The sequence below is a fragment of the Pelobates fuscus genome, chromosome 6 (genome assembly GCF_036172605.1).
Source record: "Pelobates fuscus isolate aPelFus1 chromosome 6, aPelFus1.pri, whole genome shotgun sequence".
Classification (NCBI taxonomy): Eukaryota; Metazoa; Chordata; class Amphibia; order Anura; family Pelobatidae; genus Pelobates; species Pelobates fuscus.
The window spans coordinates 80,624,302-80,638,112 of record NC_086322.1 but is presented as its reverse complement, the minus strand read 5'-3'; the positions used below and the strand labels follow the sequence as shown (position 1 = coordinate 80,638,112).

Here is a 13,811-nt window from a genome sequence, read left to right as displayed (position 1 = left end):
GGGCCTCGGCGTCAGCTACGAAGCATCCATTAACGGAGGTACCCAGTCGGGGTGCCAGGTAATCCGTTACAGCCTCCATGTTAGGAAAGGTCAGAGTTCTGCAAGAAACACTCCATGTCATGTATTAAAAACAAAATGCCATCATGAGGGGGTTGAGGTGGCAAGTAAATTTTAGGCCTGGCAAGTAGTTTAGGGCTTGCATTGATGTATGTTTGTTATGGACTTTGCATCATATCCAATTCTGCCTACATCCAATATGGACCTCAATCTACTCCTGGCTCTGTATTCATGGCTCTAATGGCCACACAAACTTATTTCACTTTGCCTATCCTTGTATAATGTCTAATTTTTTTGTTGTCAATTTTTATTTTTGCAGGTGAGTAAGTACATCACAGTTGAAAAAGAAATAGATACATACAGTGACGAGTTCCAAGATATGAACATAGTACTAATTTTTTAAGTAAAGAAAGACCTGGTATTACACGCATAGCGATAAAGCCTTATCTCATCGTTCATATATTTGTGTCAGACTACCTAGCATATTTATTGGTGGATAAGTAAGCTTAAAGAAAAGTGTGCTAAAGATGATTAACAAATGTGAGATAAAAGGATATAACGATTCGCCAGGAAGGTTTGACAGGTAACCAAGGGGGTAACGGAGGGTGGAAATGGTTACTTTACACCACAACTCTTTGTATAGGACATAATGTCGGCAAGATACCATCTTAGACTAAAATAAAACTGCTAAGAGGCCAAGGTTGGAAATATCTAAGAAGGAAAACAAATGATAAGAAATACTAAATAAGAACCACAGTGCGCACTTAAATGATTGAATGCCCTCATCTAAGATAATGCATTACTTTGATTCTTGTACAATATGAAAATAAGAACATCAAGTAATGCTAACATTCCTTCCTAATGTCGAGTATAATAAATTTGCACCATATTTTCCACTGCATTGCAAAATCATTGCTCACATTTCTTCTCCAAATCTTTGCTTGAGATGTTTACCATTTGATTCTGACATACAAAGAAAACTCAGAGTTGTAGTTCAGCAAAAACTAGCTATGTACAGGTTTGCTAGTCCCAGTTTAGAACAGAACAACACGGACATATACAATTACAGCATTTTATGTTTAATAAACAATATTCCATAGCTTCACACGAGTTTATATAAAAATGAAACAGTAGAAAATAACAGTTTCACAGACCAGCAGGTCACATCTCTTCTGTTGCAATAAATAAATCCGATTTCATACATTAAATATTACTGTGCATACAGCCAATTAGTGTCCAAGACCACAAGAACTGACAATCCATTGGAAAGTGTCTTTGAAACCATACTGAAGCTGGGTGCTGTTTAACAACGCTGACCCAGGGCATGCACTTAGCAGGTTAAAACTAATACAGCATAAATGAGAACCCGTTAAATAGATCAGGTCATTCAATGTAACATTTAAAAAAAAAAAAACTGTTAGAAGGGAATGGAGGCATAATTAAATAGCCATAACTCTTATTCTAACACTTAATAAAAATGCTGGAATGATTAATAAGGAAACATTTGCATCATTCACTAACCTGTGAATTATGGAGAGTAGACAATGTAATTGCCAAATAAAGGACAAATTAACTGAGGTCTAACAAAGTTTAATTCAATAAGAGTGGAAGCACAAATAATATTTTAACACATACAGTGTGTCTGACTAAATAGAAATAGAAATAGTTAAAGTCTCAATTTAATTTGCTGGTATTTTTGGTGTTACAAACTTGAGTGGCAGTAAATCATTATTATTTTGTTGAAATAAAATGATCTCTATGAATGACCTAACAGTACTCTAATGCGCATTGTGAGAGAAGGACCCTGTGAATTACCCAACACTGGTCTTAATTAATGAATACAAATAACTTAGGACCCCTATAAATTAACCAACTTTGCATTGATTTTAATTTCGGGTGCCCAAATGGGACACCTTGACACTTTGATTGTTCTCTGAAGTGCCTATCGTTTTCTTAAGTACCATTCTATTTTTGCTGTCGCCAATGTTATGTTTTAAAGCTTATATATTTACTTTAATTCTGAATTACAGTATCTTTGGAATGTGATATGATTGTATACATATCATTTTTTTTTTTTAAAGAAATTCTTACCGGATTTTAAACATTTGATGATGGGATAGGGTGGGCGGAGTAAAATAACCTATTTATGGTGATGCTAACAAACATATAATTTCTAAACACCAACATTGAACATTTAAAAAAAAAAATATTCTGCATATAGTTAGAAAATTGTTGTATTCAGAAATGTTGGTAGAATAGCATCATTATACAATATAAAACAAATAATATTTTATACTACATTTGTATAGCAGATGTGGGAATAATAAGATGTGTAGATAAATAATAATAATACAAACAGATAAATAATAGTATGTGTTGTAAGAAAGCACTGTCACATTTTATAAAAGTACAAATTTTGAATCCTGAGTTATCAGATTAGAATTATTTGATTTTTTAAATTTAATTTGTTTTTAAAATCTCACGCTGATATTACAAAGGGCTACTGAAAGTGCCAGGACAGATAAATCTCTATTTCTTCATTAATGTCCACCTTGCGATTACATTTTACAGTGATACTGTTGAAGCCATAGGGAAACTAATGTCAAGCATACTTTGTGAACCCAATGAAGATTACTTGACAAGGCACACCACTTAGGGCTGTGATGCAACTGATGAACCGTGATTGACCACCTGGAGCTGTATTGGGGAGCCTGAACACCCTTAATGTTTAGCTTGCATCACTCCCTATCCAATTAGATTAGAACTTAGCTTGACTTTAATAGTCGTACTTAGAATTTAATAATTTGATTAATGTATTGTTTTTATTTTTACCCAGATAGTAATTTGATGAATATCACCCCACATTAATGATTCTTATCTCACATCTGACATTTTCTGCAGGAATTCTAAAAATTGGGCACTATTTAAGTCCACATGGAGTAATCTCAAGCAGCCCTTTATCTCTTAATAAATCCCCCTCTTCCTCTCCTCGTCTATAGCCCCATCCAATTTCTCCTCCTGCTTCCCAACTTCTGAATCCAGTCTACAATCCCAAACCCTTCCAAAAATCGTCCTCTTCTGCAAATCCACATGCTCAAGCGAACTCTACAAATCCATATCCCACGGCTGACTGTGCACTCCTGTTAGTAAAGTTCCGGTATTACATGACAATCGGCCACAGAAAGAGCTTTCAAGATCACAATGTCATATCCTCACACACTAATGGAATTAATGAGAGTTGCCACTGGGTCCTTACATTACAATTAAGAGCCACGACCACATTTAAAAATAAGTAAAAAATGTAAGAGCCGACCAGGTGATTTGGAGTTGCATTGAGGTGCTATACTAGCTCTAGCAAGGTGGCATTTTCCTCTACCAAGTTCCACCTGGATCCAATGGTAGGGCAGCCCTGATGTGACCGTGTTTATTATTCATTTATTCTTTTTTGTGACTATGATTGGCTAAACCGACAAGAAGAATCAGTTCTGATTTGTTCTGCTTTTTTTCGTCTATATTTCTCGGTTACGGTCATTATCTAAATTTGCAGGATCAAATGTCAAATGAACAGGTAAGAATCATAATGTTTACATATGTGTGCCATTGTGCTATTTTCTATGTCAATTACATTTACATGGAAGAATTACACTAGTTAAATATCGCACCCCTGAATTATCTTGCTTGGTATTGCCAAGCAAGAGCAAACATATTTTATAGAAGTCATTTAATTAAGGTAAAATTTAAATTAGTTTTAGCCCCCTTACATTAAACACAAGCATATCATTCTTCACGTTTTGTATAACGGCCTATTAATGTTATGCATTTAATTTCATATACCCCACTTTATATTTGTGTATCCTTAAATCATGCCTGTACAAATAACAATATTTATTGGTATTTTGTGCTTAACAATTGCATAAAATGACATACAGTACATATCTGTGTGTATGGAAAGTTTGTTAATGCGGCACACTATTTTAATTCAATTCTGACCCTAATGTAGTGAAGCTCATCAGAGAAAGTCTACACTTGAAGACAGCTGATGGTACATGTTCTTACATACTCTTCCCGAACCTCATCCCTTTGTCTGTATACTATAGTATTCCACATATTACTTTTTTCTCACTTGCAAATTTCTACACAACTATATCCCAAAATGATTATAATCCTTAACTAGCAAGTTCTACATATTCCCTCTGCCAAAGGGCTCCAGCTGCCCTTTTTTTTGCAATACCAATGCTAGTGAATTGTACTTTAAGGCTCCCCAAATGTTGCAGCGAGCCAACCTTATACCAACTGACTTTTCCATAGTTAAAATCCTTTTTAAAAAAAAAAAAAAACCCCCAATTCATTATAAGCCAAACTAACCATGTCAATTGTTTCCACGTACAGCAACCTACTTATGTCTCAATTAACACATCTTGCCATTTCACCAATTGCTCTAAGCATATGTTCCCCATTTTACCATATATAAATTAGGGACACTAGCTGTAAATGTACGATCTTCTATCTATGATACATCAGGCTTTCTCTTCTGTGTCATTGTACTACAATTCCTCTAGATTATTAGCCAATTTAAGTAAGACTTGTGTGATCTCTCATTTTCCATTCACCGATATTTTCTACCATTTAACTGCGCGTTTTTCCTAATCTCTGCACAGCTGCATCTAATAAGCCTAAAATAATACTAATAGTCATCACTTTCTGCCAATGAACCAGTCACCAGCATGTGATATGTTTACATAATGTAAAAATAAAACAAGACAACACACATCTGTAAAAACACATTCAAAATAAGACTTTGGTTTAAAAGAAAGCAAGAAACAAACAAAGAAATAAAAAGATAATTAAGACGTATTTCAATACAGTAACAAAAATAAAACCTTCAAAAAAAGGAACCAATTTTCTCTTCTTTACTTTCATCTATTATCTTCGTCAATTCTTTAGCTTTCTGCGTCTTTCCCATCTGCTTGATATTAAATGTCCATATCTGTACCCTGGCCATCACGTCACAGCTAGAGCACAGAATATCTCAACTTTCGTATCCTCTAAGATGAGCTTAAGAGGTTGGTCTACAACAGGAGTAGGCAACCTTCGGCACTCCAGATGTTGTGAAAGTCCTGAAAGTACTTGAAAGTCCTGCTTATACACACGTTGCCTTAACTCTGCCATACCACAGGATATTTATTTTCTTTTCTATGATGACTTAAAAAGCATCCATGTATGTCCACTACCGTGGGATATGAATATTCCTTTATATAATTACTTTAAATACATCCATGTATGAGGGAATGTCCAATAAACACTGATAGATAGATTTTTGAAGTCCTTTTAACCCCTTAAGGACCAAACTTCTGGAATATAAGGGAATCATGACATGTCAAACATGTCATGTGTCCTTAAGGGGTTAAAGATATAAACTTGCAGTTGAAGACCTGAAACGCTTGATCTATAACCTTGTGCTAAAGAAACATGTCTCTCCAAAATGGTACATACTTAGAGAAAATAGATCTCGCCAATAAGTATCTTTGCCTAAAGTTGCCTTCATTATGCTGGGAATAAATATAGTTTAACATAGATAAATAATTTCTGGAAGATTTGGATAGAAGATCCTAAAATATGATAAATATTGTGCTGTATATTTTCCATTCACAATAAAACCTGTGAATATTAAAAAGCAGTAATAAAGTGAATCTCTTTGGGAATGTGAGAGTCTGTGCACACCGACATAAAATTCCATATCATAGTTTTACGGTCACTACGCAGGCACCGGCTCTTCCAAGGCACAATGGAGCAACCTAAAAATAGCAAACAAGAAATCATTAATACCCTAATAACACTATAACGCTTATGATAAAACAGTTACTGTATATACTCGAGTATAAGACAAGTTTTTCGGCACATTTTTTGTGCTGAAAACCCCCCACTTGTCTTATACTTGAGTTCATGTCTGTATTATGGCAACTTACATTGCCATAATACAGACCAGGACCGCCGGGCTCATTACAAGCCCGGCGGTCCTGTTGGGCGCTGGCAGCGAGCTGTAACATACCTTTCCTGCAGCTCCTGTCAGCTCCCTTCTCCTCCGGTCCGGTCAGCTCCCCTGTCAGCTCCACTGCAAGTTTCGCGAGAGCAGCGGCGTCAGAGCGTTGCCACGGTAACTCCGCGCGGCACTCAGACCGCGAGAATTACAGTGGAGCTGACAGAGGAGCTGACCGGAACGCAGGAGAAGGGAGCTGACAGGAGCTGCAGGAAAGGTAAGTTACAGCTCGCTGCCAGCCCCCCTCCTACACAGTCCATGCCACTGTACCAGCAGGGAATGGGAGCCCCCCTCCCTGGCCATGTATCAAGCAGGGAGGGGGGACAAAAAAAATATAAATAAAAATTTAAATAATAATATAATAAAAAAATGAATTAAAAATCTCCCCACACACACACACTACACACACTGCATTATATACACACACACACACACGACACACACTGCATTCATACACACACACTACACACTGCATTCATACACACACTACATTCATACACACACACTACACACACTGTATTCATACACACACTGCATTCATACACACTACACACTGCATTATATACACACACTGCATTATATACACACACACTACACACACTGCATTATATACACACACACACTGCATTCATTATATACACAAAATAAATATTCAAGAAATGTAATATTTTGGGGGATCTAATTTTATTTAGAAATTTACCAGTAGCTGCTGCATTTCCCACCCTAGTCTTATACTCGAGTCAAGTTTTTTGGGGTAAAATTAGAGGTCACGACTTATACTCTAGTATATACGGTATATTGATCATTGAAGATAAAATAATCATTGGATATATCATCACATTTATCATTAAAGATAAAGATAGCTAATCAGTACATGTAATATGGTACTTGAAGTAGTGGTACTGTAATCTAGCAGACCCTTTAACCCCTTAGTGACCAGACCGCTTTTCAATTTCTTACCATTAAGGACCAGGGCTGATATTACATTTCTGTGGTGTTTGTGTTCAGCTGTAATTTTCCTCTTACTAATTTACTGTACCCACACATATCATATATACCTTTTTTTCTCACCATTAAATGGTCTTTCTAGAGATACCATTATTTTCATCGTATCATATAAATTTACTATAAAAAAGAAAATAATAAAATACGATGAAAAAATTAGGGATCGACCGATTATCGGTCTGGCCGATATTCTGCATTTTCAGCAATATCGGTATCGGCCTATAAAGATACCGATATTGCCGATAATGCAGACAGTGGGGGCGAGGGGAGAACAGTGATCTCCCTCCCCGGCCCGCAAGCACTCTGCTGGCAGTCGGCAGGTGAGGGAAGGAGATAGAGAGAGGACCCGGGGGAGCTCTTGCCTGCAGCTCCATCGGGTTCTCCTCTCGCAAGCACGAAGCATAGCTGCGGTTACCACGGCAATGCTCCACTCTCGCAAGAGTGAACTCTAGCCTAAATCTACAAGCTAGAGTTCACTCTCACCACTGGGACCACCAGTGCTTCCCCACCGGACCACCAGGGATGGAAAGCAATGTCTCCCCCTCCCAGGCCACAGGTAAGGAGGGAGGGAGGATATACAATATATTTGTTTTTAAAAACAACATAAAAGAAAAATTATATTTGCTTTGATCTGCTTCCCTCCCTACCCCACACACACACACACACACACACACACACACACAATAACACCGTACACATTCACACACTGTCCCACACACATAAACTGCCCCTCCATATACACACACTGCCCCCCATACACACACACATATAAACTGCATCCCAAATACACACACATAAACTGCCCCACATACACATTAACTGACCCCATACACACACTGCCCCCATACACACATACAATGCCCCTCATACACATGGCACCCCTCACTCCCCACCAAGGAGTGTAATGCCCTATGAACCTGTGGCCAGGGAGGGGGGAATAAAATTTAAAAAAAAATTACATTTTTTTTTAAATGTAATAATTATATAAAATTATTTTTATTTATAAAATAAATAAAATCCACAGATTCCTACCCCACATATTTACACACACACATACTGCATCCACTACACAAACACACACACACTGCATTCACTACACACACTTATATTCTTGAAAACATAAAAAATTCTGACTGGCATTTATATTTTGTGCATTTACTTTAATAAAAAAAGATTTGCAACAAAATAAATACAATAATAAACATGTCCAGTTAACAGTAGATTTGTGTAGAAATAGTTTTGGCTATTGGCCTTAAAGTTCACATATTATCGGATTTAAAAAAAAATCAATATTGGTAAATCCCTTGAAAATTATTTTTAAAAACCTCACCTTTTTGAACTTTGACCCCCAAAATCTGTTACGCATCTACAACTGCCAAAAAACACCCATGCTAAATAGTTTCAAAATTTTGTCCTGAGTTTAGAAATATCCAGTGTTAACATATTTTTATAACATGCTTTTTTTTGCAAGTTATAGGGCTATAGATACAAGTAGGACATTGCCGTTTCAAAATATATATTTTTAAAATTGATCAATAGTGACATTGTAACACTGTTATCTGTCATAAATCACTGAATCACACCCCCCCCCCCCATGTACATATTTTTTTAAAGTAGACAACCCAGGGTTATAAATATGGGGTCCTATTTTGAAGAGGAGGAACTACGGTAACTGGGCTGTCAGAAGAAGACTTATCGCCGGCGGGGGAATGGCGGCAATCGGGCAAGTAATGTAGGATTAAATTCCTGGGAGGGTGTTAGTTATATATATTTTTATTTTTACTGAGTGCCTCGACATCTCAAGGCACTCAGCAGACAGGCAGAGCATCGGAAGCCTGCATGATAGCTTCCGATGCTCTGCCTCACTGCCGAGAGCCACGTAGGGCAACCCAGAAATTATCGCTCCGGTGGAGCGATCACCCGGCAGCCCAGCAGTGGGGGTTAGGGAGGGTATTGCAGGATGCCTCGAGATCAGGATCGCTTCCAGCGCTTATCTGGTACGACGAGGTCGTTAACGACCAGTTTTAGTTGGACGTACCCGATGCGTCCTTGGTCACTAAGGGGTTAAGGTACTTTATCAGTTTATTAAAGGGACACTTGAGGCACCCAGAGCTCAATGAAGTGGTCTTGGTGCAGTGGTACTGCCGCATTGCTCCCGCAATGTAAAAATACTGCCATTTTGGCAATTTTTACTTTGTGGGGCTAAACATACCTCTAATGTCTGTCACCCTGACAGCCACTAGATGGTGCCTTTTCATAACCGTTTAAAAGTCCTCTTAGTACAATGCAGCCAGCTCCGATGCTTCTCACAGAGAAACACTGGATTCAATGCTTTTTTATAAAAAGCCTTTTTTGGCATATCCCAGCACTTGCCACACATATGTTTCTCATCCACAATGCTTCTTTGTGAGAAGTATTTGATTGAAAGAGAAGTCATTAAGCATGATGACAAAACAGGGGGGAATTGGTTGCTGGAAGGACTGTGTACCAGAAATGGAAAAACAAAAACAAGTTAGGGGTTATTAAGCTTAATTTTTTGTAATTTTTTTTTTTTAAAGATTTCGGCAATACAGAATTAGAAAGTTGAGGTTAGTACACAGGAAAACTTAACAATACGATATACAAGTGCTTTGCATGTAGCACCAGTGCCCCAGATGTTCTTCCCCTTTTTATGTTTTGTAAAAGTTAAGTAGCAAAGAAGAACACAATAATATAGGTAGAGTCCACATAAAAACAAACTGTAGTAGTGTCAGTGTGGATTAAGCTTAATATTTTTTTAAATTAAAAGATGATGGGGACTAAGATCATATTGATGCCAGGGACATATTAAATAATAATACAAATTTGTTTTTTAGTACTATTGCTTCCCTCTGAAGGGGAACACACAGGTCTGGGAATTACACCAATGAATAAAATAATACTCAATAACTTGTGTTAACCTTTTTTAATATGATGCTCAGTTTTCTTATAAATGCATATTAAGTAGTTGTCAACTGACACCACAATTTCAGTTTCTTCTCCTCTCTCTTGCTGACAGCCAGGTGCACACGAAAGGTTTTATCTCCATAAAAAGAGAGGAACTTAGAACAGAGATGGACAGGGAGCTGAGATGGTGGTGCTCAGCTCCAGACAAATGCAAAATACAGCGATGCTGACTTCTACATTTACATTTTATTTTTTCAGACCTCAGAAACTCACATTTGTTAAATATAGGGGACAAGTAATCATAATTTTAAAAATCCTAAGCTAGCTAACAATCATGTCTCCCATAACCAACAACCTTAAACTTTTTCACAAGGTAAACTAAGCAAAACAAAACAATATTTAACAAAAACGTGTCCAACTATACAGACCTGTGTCCATTCATTTGTCTGAGGATCATACGCCTCCACCGTATTGAGATAGCTCTGTCCATCGTATCCACCAATGGCATAGAGTTTATCACCCAACAAGCACACTCCTACTGCATCTCGACAAATGCTCATCGAGGCCACCGATGTCCACATGTCTGTTTTGGGATCATACCTGTAAATGAAAGCATCTGCTAAATGAATTCCTTATTTATTACAGGTTTGTGAACAAATGTGAAAAGATAGTACCAACAGTTCACCTGTAGTCACAGCTGGTTTTACAGAATACAGTAAAAGGATAAAGAGAAAGGGGAAGATTGGGAGACATAAAAAAAACAAACAAAAAACGGTGGGGGAATTTGGGAAAGGACGAGTATACTAAATTCCCCTAGATAAAAGATATCTGCTTTAAGATGAAAACTCTTTAAGACAGTAGGTCAACTATAGATCCCATACTTAATGAAAGGCCACGTTCTCTTGGATTTTAATTATTATTTATAAGGAGAGTATAGGAGTAACACATTTTAAAGGGTCAGTCTAGGCAACTGGTTTTATATATACTCTCAATAATATACTAAGAGCGCAGATGGAAATGAGAGGTGGAGGTAAAGATAAGAGAGAGGTATTTTTCTAAAACAATACATTTTACTATGTATATGAATAGCCTACATAACTTTTCCATATATATAGTATAACTTATTTGTAATGGTTTCCAAAGTTGCCTCTGTTAGTTTGCTGCTATACATAATTCGAGAGATCTTCATAATACTGTACATCGGCTGTAGGACTCCCTCGAAGGATTCGTATTAAACAGCAGCAAGCGAGAAAAGACAAAACTCACCTCGACTAGTTTTAAAACTAGTGAGATGCCGGTAACTCTGTTTTAAAATGTGAGAGCCCACTTCTTTATATATATATATATATTTTTAAATAAATTTGCTTTTATCTTCACTATGCTACTCTAGTTAATCTCTCACATCATATCTGGATATTTTAAGTCGAAGATAACAACAGTGGACCCAGTACCATACAAGTAACAGTAAACTTATTAATTTAACTTGTTTGAATATACACAGATAGCTCTATGGATCTGTCTTATTTTAGATAATAGATATTTCCCATATTTGACTGTTAACCTGTTACTCGTGTCTTTTTGGCACATCTCTGCCTGCAGGCCAGTGAGCAAACACATGCCCATAAAAAAGGCAATGTAGACCAAATATGCAAGGGTAATTTTGTCTGTGTTTTATAGATTAACCATATCCCAACCTTCATTTGTCAGACGGTTTTAATAAGGATTCTATTGTTGTGACAGTACCACAATAACTATCCTGAACAGCACATTCTACCAGGCGTATTTACTACAGTGGGAATTCAGAGTGAGTTTCAAATTTTGGACAAAAAGTCAGATCTTTCATTACTCTATCCAGCTCTGACTATTTTGGCTCAAAATCAAATCATCCCCTTTGAATTTACTTTAAATTCCACACAACTCAGACTTTACTAAATAACCCTATTCGTTCTGGGACAGAGACAGATGTACTTCCATTTCTAAGCCTTCTCATTTCTTGTATACTTTCCACATACCTTTCCACACAATCTGAGAGCCGGGATGTTAAATTGGAAGCAGGTGCATCGTGCCCTCCTATTGCATACAAAAATCCATTCCAGGTAGTGACTCCGACCCCTCCTCTTCGTTTGGACATCTGTGAGCACAGGGTCCACTTGTTGGTGTGAGGATCAAAGCATTCTACAGATTTTAGGCAAGAGCTTCCATCACGGCCACCCACGGCATAAAGCCTGGAAAATAATTGAAAACAAAAAACACACAAACTTAGTTGGAAATATTTCCAAGTCATTTGTAGTTGGGTAAAAGGCCCCAAAAGCAATGAATTCTAATAAGCAAGACAGAAATATGTTCATATGTTCAGGGCTGGGCAATGAACGAAGGATTACCGTATTTTACGCTCCATAAGACGCACCTCACCATAAGACGCACCTAGTTTTTAGAGGAAGAAACCCAGAAAAAAAATATTCTGAACAAACTGTCCCATAGTGTTTCTTACTATGGGACAGTTTGAACAGAATATTTTTTTTCTCCCCTGTCCCATAGTGTCCCCCCCTCCCATAGTCTTCACTCACCCCCTCCCCATAGTCTTCACCCACCCCCTCCCCATAGTCTTCACCCACCCCCTCCCCATAGTCTTCACCCACCCCCTCCCCATAGTCTTCACCCACCCCCTCCCCATAGGCTTCATCCACCCCCTCCCCATAGGCTTCATCCACCCCCTCCCCATAGACTTCATCCACCCCCTCCCCATAGGCTTCATCCACCCCCTCCCCATAGGCTTCATCCACCCCCTCCCCATAGGCTTCATCCACCCCCTCCCCATAGTCTTCATCCACCTCCTCCCCATAGTCTTCATCCACCCCCTCCCCATAGACTTCATCCACCCCCACCCCATAGACTTCATCCACCCCCTCCCCATAGACTTCATCCCCCCCTATAGACTTCATCCCCCCCTATAGACTTCATCCCCCCCATAGACTTCATCCCCCCCCTCCCCATAGACTTCATCCCCCTCCCATATTCTTCTCTCCCATACTGTCCCCCTCCCCTTGTCCCATAATTACTTACCTGTCTTGTAGCGTTGGCCGGCAGTACAGGGCGCACCGCGGTAGTGGAACTTGAATTTCATGTTCCGGTTTCCGGCGGGACTGAAAGGAAGTGCGCACTCAGCTTGTGCACACTTCCTTTCAGTCCCACCGGAAACCGGAACATGAAATTCAAGTTCCACTACCGCGGTGCGCCCTGTGCTGCCGGCCAACGCTGCAAGACAGGTAAGTAAAGCTTCATATTCGCTCCATAAGACGCACAGACATTTCCCCTCACTTTTGAAAAATACGGTACATTATAACATACCGACTTTCTCAGCGTTCTCTGTTATTAGAACATATTACTCCACATTGGAAATGGATAAAGGACACTTTAATTGTAGGGGTGTGAGCGGGGTCCTGGCCAGGGGCAGAGCTGTTCTGAAACATTTTAGGTGACTTACTAATAATTTATGCAACTAAAATGTAATTTAGAACAAGAACAATGTATCGTATTTACACAGACTGATTTATTAGTTCATCTATTGCAATTTAAAAACACATTACTGTGGGAACTCTGCTATACACTGAAACACACAAACAATATTGAACTCCTAGAAAAGAGGGACATTAGGATAGAAAAAAGGGACAGAGGGATCAAGGACCAAAACAGGGACTGTCCCTCCTAAAATAGGGACACTTGGGAGGTATGCTATATCCCTCAGATTAAATGCTACTAGAATGATCAAGTCTCATAACCTGTTGAG

The 13,811-nt window shown here is 38.3% G+C and overlaps 1 protein-coding gene across 3 annotated transcripts in view; it reads right to left on the bottom strand.

Annotated features, from left to right (window-relative positions):
• Positions 1 to 5,467: 5,467 nt before the first annotated feature.
• KLHL5 (kelch like family member 5) overlaps positions 5,468 to 13,811 on the bottom strand; it is a 71,731-nt gene continuing 63,387 nt past the window's right edge. For all 3 annotated transcript variants that reach the window (XM_063457875.1, XM_063457873.1, XM_063457874.1), the window contains exons 9-11: positions 12,037 to 12,249; positions 10,453 to 10,624; positions 5,468 to 5,852 (exon numbers count right to left, since the gene is read on the bottom strand). In XM_063457875.1, coding sequence (XP_063313945.1) covers positions 5,796 to 5,852; positions 10,453 to 10,624; positions 12,037 to 12,249 — 442 coding nt within the window. In that variant the 3' untranslated portion in view covers positions 5,468 to 5,795. The remainder of the gene's footprint in view (positions 5,853 to 10,452; positions 10,625 to 12,036; positions 12,250 to 13,811) is intronic.